Source organism: Elephas maximus, chromosome 6, assembly GCF_024166365.1.
Source record: "Elephas maximus indicus isolate mEleMax1 chromosome 6, mEleMax1 primary haplotype, whole genome shotgun sequence".
Taxonomy (NCBI): domain Eukaryota; kingdom Metazoa; phylum Chordata; class Mammalia; order Proboscidea; family Elephantidae; genus Elephas; species Elephas maximus.
The window spans coordinates 63,217,318-63,229,819 of NC_064824.1; the positions used below are offsets into that span (position 1 = coordinate 63,217,318).

General features: G+C 36.0%; 1 protein-coding gene across 8 annotated transcripts in view; it reads right to left on the minus strand.

Annotated features, from left to right (window-relative positions):
• The window catches only part of LOC126077736 (sodium channel protein type 3 subunit alpha), a 123,842-nt gene that overhangs the window by 64,200 nt on the left and 47,140 nt on the right, over positions 1-12,502 (minus strand). For 6 of the 8 annotated variants that reach the window (XM_049887339.1, XM_049887338.1, XM_049887337.1 and 3 more), the window contains 6 exons: positions 10,243-10,371; positions 9,512-9,603; positions 8,416-8,688; positions 8,167-8,230; positions 1,181-1,322; positions 283-489 (listed from right to left, as the gene is read on the minus strand). In XM_049887339.1, coding sequence (XP_049743296.1) covers positions 283-489; positions 1,181-1,322; positions 8,167-8,230; positions 8,416-8,688; positions 9,512-9,603; positions 10,243-10,371 — 907 coding nt within the window. Of the gene's footprint in view, positions 1-282; positions 490-1,180; positions 1,323-8,166; positions 8,231-8,415; positions 8,689-9,511; positions 9,604-9,694; positions 9,787-10,242; positions 10,372-12,502 lie in introns of all 8 variants that reach the window. The other 2 variants (XM_049887340.1, XM_049887335.1) reach the window with 1 other exon arrangement.

The following is a 12,502-nucleotide window of genomic DNA, read 5'->3' on the forward strand; positions in this document are numbered from 1 at the left end:
GAAACCCTCTGGGCCAGTTCTACCCTGTCCTATAGGGTCGCTATGAGTCAGAATAGATTTGATGGCAACGGATTTTCCTTATATATAATTTCTAAAAGAAATTCCTTTCATATCAGCTTCAGAAACAATTCTAGGTTTGAATATCCTTCTCTTTTCTGATGACAATGCCTGTATACCAAATGAAAAGCCAGCTCGAATTTGACCTCTCTGGAACAACAATAATCCTACCTAGAAATGAGAATAATAATAATAAATAAAGCTTTGCTTGTTATCATTCAGTACCTGAGCTTCTTCCTGTTGCTTTTTAAGTTGTTCGAGCATCTGCTGAAATTCAGCCTCTTTCTGCTCTGCTTCTTCCAAGGTGGCCTGATTCTGTTCCTCGTAGGCCATGGCCACCACAGCCAGAATCAAATTCACCAAATAAAAAGAGCCCAAGAAAATCACGAGGACAAAAAAAATCATGTATGTTTTTCCAGCAGCTCGTAATGTCTAGGGAGAAAAAAGGGATAATTTAAGTTTTTTTAACATAGTCCCTCCAAATAAAGATCAGATCACCATATTTAGATAGTAAGAAGACTAATTAAGTACCCAATGTATTTTGATCAAGATTTTTTTTCTTTTTATCTGAGGCTTGACTACAGAATCATTTGATATAAAAACACACTTATGCAAATTAGTATATATTGAATACATATTTGAGCCCCACTGAAATGCTTATCCTGGGGCCCATGATGCAGGGCTATATTGTGAGAATCCTGTGGTTCTACTTCAGTGGGAGCCTACTTTCCACCCTATCTAGAGATAACTTCTTTCTTCCCTCCTCCTCGGGCCCTCATTCACTATTGCTTTAATTTGGAATTTCTATATAATTGCCTTTGTTTTTGGTTTTTCATATGCTCTTTCTACCTCCACAACTAGATAATAAACTCTTCAAAGTCAAGAACATTCTCTGCATCCTCCATAGCCCTTAGCAGAATGCCTCTTATATAAGAATCTTTCATTATATACGTACTGACTGAATGAGCAACTGGGATCCTAGGCACGCTCCCTTTATACTGGACTCTCTTCTATAGCCAGCCATAGTGTTATAATTATGTCCACACATGTTGTAAGTATACATACATATAATTTTATGTATGTTCATGCATATACATTCTAGGCATGCTACTTCGGACCTTACCAACTGGTAAAGGTTTTCCCAGTAGTCCTGAGTCATGAGGCGAAATAGAGACAAAAAAGCCCAACTAAAGGTGTCAAAGCTTGTATAGCCATAGTTGGGGTTCCGACCAGCTTTCACACAGATGTATCCTTCCGGACACTGGCTATAAGAGAGAGAAATGGAGGTAAGGTCAGCACTGCAATTTCAGTTGATCTTGATTTATAGGAATTGTCAAAACCTGGAGTTGCTGTCTGTAATGAATTTTCTCGCCTTCATTTCCGGAACACTTTAGGTGATTGCTCACAGTGAAACTGTTATCAGATGAAATTTATTACAAAAACCAATAGAAAACTTGGTTGCAAAGAAATCGGATTTATAGACATCTAGAATGGCAGAAAGGTCCCAACTATTCTGACATCATCAATATCCCACTCTTTACAAAGTAGCAAGCACCAGTGGTTAAAAATTAGAAATCAGAAAACAGCCAAAGGGTAGGGAGCCACCTACTGAGCTAATATATTAGCCACTTCTGTAGAATTTTTTTTTTAATAAAACTTGTATTTGAAAACAGTTTTAGATTTACAGAAAAATTATGAAGATAGTATAGAGAGTTCTCATCTATCCTATGCCCAGTTTTCCCCTATTATTAATATCTTACATTAGTGTGGTACATCTGAATCAGTATTGATACATTATTACTAACTAAAAAAAAAAATTACTGTTAATTATGACTCATGGCGACCCCATATGTGTCAGAGTACAACTGTGCTCTATATGCTTTTCAATGGCTGATTTTTTTTGGAAGTAGATTGCCAGAATTTTCTTCTGAGGTGCCTCTCAATGGACTTGAACTGCCAACCTTTCAGTTGGCAGCCTAGCTCCTTCACGGTTTGCACCACCCAGGGGTTCCCATTATAAACTAAAGCCCATACGTTATTTAGATTTCTTCAGTGTTTCCCAAATATCTCTTTCATGTTTCAGGACATCATCTGGGGTCCTACATTACATTAGTCGTCGTTTAGGCTCTTTTTGATTGTGACCATTTCTCAGACTTTCCTTGTTTTTTATGATCTTGACACTTTTGAGGAGTACCGGTCAGCTATTTTGTAGAATGCTCTTCAACTGGAGTTTATCTACAGTTTTTCTCCTGATTAGACTAGGGCTGTCGATTTTGCGGAGGAAGACCACAGAGGTAAAATGTCATTTTCATTACATCATATCAAGGGCACATGCTATCAGTATGATTATCACTGTTGATGTTAACCTTTGTCATCTGGCTTGAAGTAGTGTTTGTCAGGTTTCTCCATGGTAAAGTTACTCTCTCCCTCCCCCCTGTTCCCACTGCATTTTTGGGAAGAAAAGGCACTATAAGCAGCTGCGTTTAAAGAATGGAGAGTTAAGATCCATCATCTAATGGTGGAGTACCTACATAAATAACTTGGAATTTTTTTTGCACAGGAGATTTGTCTATTCTCCCTTATTTATGTATTTATTCAATCATTTAATTATATCAGCGTATACTTGTGGAATTTATTTTATAACTTTGTACTGTAATCCAATTATAATGTTGTTGTTGCTCAGATTGTTCCAGCTTTAGTCACTGGGAGCTTTCTGAGTTTGCGACCATATTCTTTTTGAAATAACCATGGATGTGCGTGTTTGGCTTTTGTTTTAGTACTCTCTTAACTTTCTGGCATTACAAGATACTCCAGATTCACACTGTATATTTCTTACTCCAGGCCTAAAACCAGCCATTTCTCCAAAGCCCCCTGGTTCCTTTTATTGGAGAATGGTATTGTAAAATCAAGATCTGGGTGCTAGCTCTGTTTGTTGCTACTGGGGTGTCATTGCTTCTAGACCGTAGTGGCCCACAGAGCAAGGAGATATATGTGTGTACACTAACTCACATATATTCACACTTGTGTGCGTGTAACCTATGTATGTGTGGAAAGTATTCCTATATATAACTGTCTCTGTCTAGATTAAATTAAATGTGAGTTTGTACTGATTTCTCCAAACCTGATCTATTACCATGTGGATCATTCTGGACTCCTTCCCTTGCTTATCTTAACCTCCCACTCCAATAGTAAGAAACCTGGCTCCTAACATGTACCATTGATTTACTTAATTGCTCAATTCCAATAGGCATGCCTATCCAAAAAAAAAAAAAAAAACAAACAAACACGTTGGTTTAGTCGATTCCAACTCATAGCAACCCTATAGGAGAGAAATGCCCCATAGGGTTTCCACAGAGTGGCTGGTGGATTTGAACTGCTGACCTTTTGGTTAGCAGCTGAGCTCTTAACCACTGAGGCACTAGGGCCCCAGGCATCATAGTTATTTCAAAATTGTTAACCCGTAATGCCATAGAAAACAACTTTACCAAAGAGAGTATAGTTTTTTTTTTCTTAGTCTTACAGACTACTCATTTCCAAAGTTATTTAGGCCAGTATCTTATTTCTCCACCTCCTTCAGTGGGGTTGTTTCATACATTTATAATATATTTAGAATCTTCTGTCATATTCTATATTCCAATTTGGGATCTCCCAGTCTCACAAATGAATTCATAAAACTTTGCATAATTAAGGCTCATTCTTTGTGCTGTGAATTTCTATGAGTTTTGACAAATACTTAACGTTTTATATTCACCGTGACAGTATCATACAGAATAGTTCCTCCACCCTAAGGCATCCTCTGTCTTCACCTCTTCAACTCCCTCAATCCTGATTCATACGGTATGTAGCTTGTAGCTTTTTTGGATTTTTTTTTTTCACTTAGTAATATGCATTTAAAATTCATCAATGTCTTTTTGTGACTTGGTAGCTCATTTCTTTTTATCACTGAGTAATATTCTATTGTCTGGATATACCACAGTTTGTTTATCCATTAGCCTACTGAAGGTGATTCCAGTTTTTGGAGATTATGAATAAAGCTGCCATAAACAGTCATTTGCATGGTTTTGTGTGGACATGTTTTCAAATCAGCTGGATAAATACCTAGTAGCTCAATTGATAGTTCATATGGTAACACTATGTTTAACTTTGTAAGAAATTGCCAAACTGCCTTCCAAAATGGCTATACCATTTTGCTTTCCCACCAGCAGTAAATGCAAGTTCCTACTGTTCCACTTATTTTTTAAGGCATTTTAATAAGTGCATAGTGGTATCTCATTGTTGTTTTAATTCATCATTCCCTAATGAGAAATGATATTGAGAATCTTTTAATATTTTTAATCTCCGTCTATATATCATCTCTAGTCAAGTGTCTATTCATATCTTTTGCCTATTTTGTAACTGGGTTTGTTTTCTTATTGTTATTGTTTCTTTGTGTATCTTGGATACAAGTTCTTCATCACATATCTGTTGTGAAAATATTTTCTACTAGTCTGTGACTTGTCTTTTCATTCTCTTAACAGTGTATTTTGCAAGCAAAACTTATTTTTAATTTTACTGAAGTCCAACTTATTAATTTTTTTTTTCATAGATTGTGCTATTGGTGTTGTACTTAAAAACTTATCACTAAACCCAAGGTCATGTAGATTTTACCCTCCTCTATTTTCTCCAAGAAGTTTTATAGCTTTTTAATTTACATTCAGATCTATGATTCATTTTAAGTTAACTTTTATATAAGATGTAAGACCTGTATCTAGGTTCATATTTCTTCATATATATCTCCAATCATTCCAGAAATATTTGTTGAAAAGTCTATCCCTTCCCCATTGATTTGAATTTGTTCCTTTGTCAAAAATCAGTTGGCTCTATTTGTTTGTGACTATTTCTGGGCTCTCTAGTCTGTTCCATTGATCTATGTATTTATCCTTTTGCCAATACTATGCTATCTTGTTTACTGTGGATTTATACTAAGTATTGAAATTGAGTAGATTTCTATAGAATTTTATTTGATATTTAACAATAGAGTGGCTGTCAATTTTACCATGAAAATTACTTAAATGATAGTGGAATAATCCATAAATGGAAGTGATTATTAAGGTTTACTAAGGATAAAGTATACATTAACCAACCTTACACACAATTTTATCTGGGCTTTTACAGTAACCATAATAATAAAAGTAGTAGTTAAAATGCAAGAAACTCTTATGACTGACCAGGTGCTAGTTCAAGTGCTTTATGTGTATTAAATAATTAATCATCACAACAACACTAATAGAGAGATTGTATTACTTTCCCCATTTTAGACATGAGTAAACTGAAGTGCAGAGAGATTAGGATACCTTTCCAAGGTCAAAGAGTTTGTAAGTGGTAGAAGTAGGATTTGAATCCAGGTGTACATGAACTCCAAAACCTATGCCCTTTGCTACTACCATCTCCTAACAAAAGCTGGAAGAACTATCAGGAAAAACTTTTTTGCCAAATTGCCCTCTATATGACTAGTATACATTTTCATTAACACCCTTAGGTTTTCATGGTTACACCAGTTTCTCATTTTTTGGAAGACCTCAGAATATGTTGATGTTCTACGACCTAAGAGTTGTTCTTGCTATTCCTTGATTCTTAAAAAAGTTCTTGATATACCTTGTTTTAAAATAAAATTTACAATATTCTTGGAAGTATGTTAACTGTGATAGACTAGCCGGATTGTAGAATGTGAACAAAATAAATCTGTCAAATATGTAGATTCAGACTTGGATACGCCTTTGGCATACATGTGCCCCATGGCTCCTTTACACGTAGGCCTTCGTGCTATTTAAGATAAGAATGCTGAAGTCCAGTTAACTGAGATGTCCCATGAAACAATGACTCTAAACCTCCAAACCAAGGAATCAAATCCCATGAGGTGTTTGTACATAAGCAGCCTCAGCAGCTACTCTTTATTTTTTTTGTCATTGTTTTTTGTTGTCTTTTGTCACTGTTATAAATATATCTATCACACAACTTTTGCCAGTTAAGCTGTTTTTTAATTTTTTTTTGTGCTTTAGGTGAAAGTTTACAGCACAACTTAGTTTCTCATTCAAAAATTTATACACAAACTCTTTTGTGACATTGCTTGCAATCTCTGCAATGTGTCAGCACTCTCCCCCTTTCCCTTTACACCTCTGGTTCCCTGTGTCCATTTGTCCAGTTTTCCTTTCCCTTCCTTCCTTCTTTGTCTTTGCTTTTGGGTAGGAACTGCCCATTTGGTCTTGCATACTTGATTGAACTAAGAAGCACATGCCTCACGTGTGTCATTTTTTGTCTAATCTTTGGCTGAAAGGTAGTCTTTGGGAGTGGCTTCAGTTCCAAGTTAGCATTGTGTCCAGGGGCCATAGTCTTGGGGGTTCTTCTAGTCACAGTCAGACCAGTAAGTTTGGTCTTTTTTGTGAATTTGAATTTTGTTCTACATTTTTCTCCTTCTCTGTCTGGGATCCTCTGTTGGGGGGGGCTCCCTGTCAGAGTGTTCGGTGTTGTTAGCCAGGCACCATCTAGTTCTTTTTGGGTTCAGGCTGGTGGAGTCTGTGGCTCATGCAGTCCATTAGTACTCTGGACTAATATTTTCCTTGTGTCTTTGGTTTTCTTCTTTCTCCTTTGCTCCAGATGGGATGGCCACTTGTAAACTTTTAAGACCCCAGATGCTATTCACTAAAGTAGGATGTAGAACATAGTCTTTATGAACTATATTATGCCAATTGACCTAGATGTCCCCTGAAGCCATGGTCCCCAGCCCTCAGCCTCAGGGACTCAGTCCTTCAAGGTGTTTGGATGTGTCTAGGAAGCTTCTATGAGTTTGCCTTGTTCAAGTTGTGCTGACTTCCCATATATTGTGTGTTGTCTTTCCCTTCCACCAAGGTTAACTTTTGCCAGTTCAACTTTTTACAGGTGTACAACTTATTGACAGCAATTACATTAATCAGCGGTGGAACCCTGCCCTTAATCAATGTGATTCATCGTGTAGTGCCTGGGGTCTTAAAAGCTTACAAGCAGCCATCTAAAGCACAACAATTGGTCTCTTCACCTGGGGCAACAGAGGAAGAAGGAGAGTTAGGAATAGGAAGAGTAAATGCAATGTGCAGCTAATTGCCTCCATGAATAACCTGCCTCCTTTGCCATGAGACCAGAATAACTGTATGGTGTCTGGCTACCATTACTGAACATTTTGATCAAAGATTCTATAGAAGAATCCTGATCAAAGGGGGAAAAAATGCAGAATTTCAAATTCTCATGGAACCCATACTTTCTGGAGCCATGAAGGCTGGATGAACCCTTGAAACTGTTGCCCTGAGATAAGCTTTAGACCTCAAAAAAAATATCCCCTGAAGTCTTCTTAAAACCAAAACGTAATTTAACTAGTAAAGAATGTCTGCCTTGAGAATTGTGCTTTTTAAATATCTATATGGGATCAAACTGACAACAGCAACTCAAAAGATTAGATAGGAAACTTAGGGGGCAGTGAGTTTATATTAGTGGGGGAGGAACAACTCAGAAAAGGAAGGTGAGAAGGGCTGCACAACTTGAAGAATGTAATCAGTGTCACTGAATTGTACATGTAGAGACTGTTTAATTGGTATATGTTCTGTAGTGTATATTCTCAACAACAACAAAAAAATAAAATGAATTATAAAAAAAATGCTGAAATCTCCAGTTTCCCCTCTGAGCTTGCCCCCTGGAAAGCATATTATATTCTTGATCTTTTCTAGCCACAACAAAACTCATCCTGTCAGTACACACTCACACCAGCCAAAAGTGTGCCCATCTTGTGTTCCTTCCCTGTATTTCCCCAACAGCTCTGATGTGTTTACAGAAGAGACAAATTATGGGCCTCATCGCTTTGGAGCAATATTTCAGGGTCATCTTAACTGTGAAATTCTGGAGAAAATTTCTTCACTGTAAGGGACAATTTTAATGACTGATTTTAGGACCAGTGGCAGTCCAGTAAGGCAAAGAAGGCATTTCCTAGGTAGACAGCACCACACTGTATCATATACATGTTAGGGTAGCCTTCTGTATTTTTTCCTACCTGGCTTTTTGCAAAGTGTTACGCATCTTTAAAAATAAAAGAAAAGTTTTCCTTACCCTGCATCTGAGCCATTTCCACAGAGTAAAGGGTCTTTTTGTCCATCCAAAAAGTAAAAGTGACCTGTTAATATAAAGAAAAACCTAATTAATTTATTCCTATTCACAATATGAATAAATGAGTATTTGGCCGTCTCACTTATTTCTAAAGTGGACATCGATAAAAATATATTTACAGAGATGGCCTATTTATAGTGGCAAACTTGTTCAGCAACATGAAGATTAACATAATGTAGCAGTACTTCTTACTGTCATCATCAATGTAATCCTTCCAGTTAAATGTGCTCATTGTCACATTAACAAATGTCCCGTTTGAATCCATTGTGCCATTAAAGTGGGAAGTGATGTTGGTTTCAAAAGCAGAATCGCTTGGGGGCCACTGCAAACATTTATTCCTCAGGTTGCCCATGAACAGCTGCAGCCCAATTAGAGCAAACACACTCAGACAGAACACAGTCAGGATCATGACGTCAGAGAGCTTCTTCACTGACTGGATCAGGGCCCCCACAATGGTCTTTAAACCTGAGAAGAGAACAATAGGTCAGCTTAGAAAGTGTGCCATAAACACAATTTCTTTTTATTACACACACGCATTCTCCTTTCCCCCACAAATGATTGTTTGGCTATTTAGACAGCAAAGCATTATGGACAGCTGGATGGTTTCGAAAATAGATGAAGAGCAGGTTTCATTTATGAACAGTGTGCTTACCAGAGATTCAATATGAATGTTTAAATTTCTAGGCAGGAATTTTTTTTTTTTTTTGGTTTTATGTACTGTCATGAAAATGTGAAAAACTTGCAGTTATTTTTCATTTCAGATTTCGTGTTTCATAAGGCTATTTTCCTCCAACTCATTCTTTATACTAGCCTCCAAGTAGCAATGATTTAGAGGAGAAAATAATTTTTAGATAGTAAAAATTCTATGTCTATGCTGCTCAGTAATAACCTTTTTTCCTTTATAAAAGGAGATCCATTTTCAAAATAGATCTACAGTGAGTATAAAATCCAGATCAATTAGTAAAGCCATGGTAGTATGCTTTTTCTGAATACACAAGAGAAAACTTTACATCAGAAATGCAAAAAAAAAAAAGGAAACGAGAGCAAAACTAGTACTTTTTATAGATGTCTCATGCAATTATCTGTTAAACTCAAAGGCTGACTTTATAAATAAGTGTGTCATGTCTAAAATTTTAGGAAATGAGCTGTCATTGAAGCATCATTTGGCATTCTGGAATTTGACTAACAAGAATACTAAGCAATAAGGCTAATGTTATAAGCGTGATTTCGACCTCAATATTATTGCAGTGTATTTAAAATCAGCCTCGGTGTTTAACCTCGCTCTCACCTGGGATGACTGAAATGGTTTTCAATGCTCGGAGAACTCTGAATGTTCTCAACGCTGAGACATTGCCCAGATCCACAAACTCTGTCACATATCTGTAATAGGGAGTTCACACACAAACACAATAACACACAAGAAAAGTTGGAGATATTAGGGGCCTACCACCTTACATCAGTCACTTCTTACCTGGGATTACAGAAATAGTTTTCAGAGCTCTCAAGACTCTGAAAGTTCGAAGAGCTGAAACATTGCCTAGGCTTACAAATTCTGTTACATACCTGTAGAATTAAATCAGAGTTACTGATAGTTTTGGCAAAGTTTATACTAAATAAAGAATTAATGCTGGTTTAGCATATGGGCCCCTTGAGTTTAACAAGAACTGCAATAGACTTCAGGGAGCCATACACTGAGAGGTGCTTTTATGGAATAAATTCTGTTGCTTTTTTTCAATGTAATTTTCACTGATATGAGCAAGTTTGTTTGCAAAACTAATCAAGGTACAGTTGGAGCCGTTAAACCATAGTCAATGAATAACTTTGTTTTGATGGAGAGAAAGTAATTCCATTTATGGTTCATTTACCTTGCAATATATACTCTATATTTTCAAAATGTCTGAGGTACGTGGTTAACTTGGCTAACAAGAAAATCCTACACTTAAAATATGCCCTATCAACCTGATTTATGCTGCAACTGTTTTCATCCACTGAGTTTATTAAGTTTTCAAAAATACTCACGCCATCACAATGACACTGAAATCCAGCCAGTTCCATGGATCCCGAAGGAATGTAAAATCCTCTAAGCAAAACCCTCTTGCCAAGATTTTTATAAGTGACTCAAAGGTATAGATTCCTGTGAATGTGTACCTAGGAAAAGCATTCAAGTGAAAGTCAACAATTTTACTTAAACTGTTAAAATTATTTTCAAATACAGCCAATCCTATACTTTTTCAATTTTTCAGTTCGCTACAACCTTGTTCTTTATTCCTACTTACCAAAGAATCTTCTAGTTTAATTAATCTTGCAAACCTTAGTAAAGAGTTAAACTGATGACAAAATATTGTATACCAAATGAACATAGTCTTGTTCAACTATGTTTAGATTAATAGTGTCATATATTTTATGGGTATCATCAAGCTTGAACCTTTAGAGAGGCGCTGTCTGATAGAAACATAATGCAAGACACACATGTAATTTTAAAACTTATGGTAGCCCATAAAAAAGTAAGAATTTAATTTTGTTATATCTTATTTGAACCGTTGTATCCAAAATATTTTTATTTCAACAATTGAGACTAGTTAGATTTCAAGTGTCTAGTACCAATCTTATTGGATAGCACAGCTCTAGAGGCAGCATTTCTTAGATTCCTTTATTAAATGAAATATTTCGTTCACATTTTCTTGGTGATCAGACTTATTTTCAGAAATATTTTACATTTATAATCTAGAAAATATACTTCTCAGCTTTCTTTGATTTTTAAGACTCACAGAGTTAATAAAACTGCTTCTCTCTAGTTAGAAAGATCAACTATGTATCTGTCTGTTTAGCTGTCTATTCATCTATCTATAATCAGAAGAAATATTTCAGTTCTGTAGTATTTTATGTGTGTGATTACACAATTATCAGAATTCAGGGATAAAACAAAATTCCTGAATCTAACATTGCATTAGCTACTAATGCAATGCAGTTGAACCAATGATTTAACCTTGCTCAAATTCAGATTTCAGTCTCCAGAATGGTGGAGGACTTTTCCATTTGCTGTGTGATTTAGTACATTTTCTAGATTTCTTTCCTCTGAATATTGACAATATAAATTATTTGTTTCTGTTTCTTCCAGAAGTAGTTGAAAGTACCTGTTTTCCAATATTATGTTCTCTCAAAAAGTATAATTTAAGTTTATTCTTCAGAGTACTTCACCCAAGCCACAAAGATTTGATTTTCTCTTATTAAAATTCATTGTATTTTCCAGCCTCCTAGTATTTTACATGTGAAAAAGTTAGGGTAGTGATTTTTGACATGTTTTCTGCAGACATTTCTCTCATATGAGGCAACAAAGAAATCAGGGGAAAATTTATGCAGAGATCTTCACATCATTGCATTCCGCTTCTTTTTTTCCAACAACTCAGTTGATACAATGAGGAATAATTATAATCTCAAAGTCTTCTTAATAGCTGACTTTAGTAGGAAGAGATATATTTTATTTCACAAACAAAGCTTATGTTTACTTGTGTTTCAGTTTGGATCTTTTTGTATTGAATATAATCACCATGCCTTCTGCTTGGAGAGATAGCTGGCCTCATGAAAGGCTGTAAGAGACACCTCACGTGTGTGTTATGTTTACTATAGTACTGGCTAGTGCCGTTGGTCTATGCTAAGGCAATTTTAAGCTACCTGTAGAGTTACTGTTAGTAAGACTACAGTCCCTACTCCTATTCTTGTTTTTGGAAAAGTAAATTTGTGGGGATATTTGGAGTATATGGTGAGTGTTGAGAGCTTTCCAATGAAGAGAGAGAGCAGGTGTTAAAAAGTGTCTGTTAACAAACAAGATTGAGCACGTAAGTGGGTGTCAGGGGACCTTGATCTTTCACGACTCTTCCCCAACTCAGCTCCTAATCCTGCTGCAGATTTTGTCCATGTCACAGTTTTTTTTTCCTGTAATTATCATGTCTATAGGAGTATCTTTCCTTATATAATGCTACCCTCCCTATATAAAATGTTCCTCAGGCCATTTTGTGTATGCCATACCTTCATACAGGTACTTTTTCTCATCTTATCAATGACTATTGTTTTCATCTCAGGATGACTTTATTTTCTCTTTCCTTGAGCCTTTTTTTTTTTTAAGCAATAACTGCTAGTATTTTGCATATTTCTACTGCCTTGCACTTAAGTGGCTAGATGTAATTGATCAGGAAACCTGTGCAAAGTTTTCCAACTGAAAAATGCACTTTGAAAATATTTTTAAAGGCTATTTTTCTAATGAAGATAATCATCTCTAAGT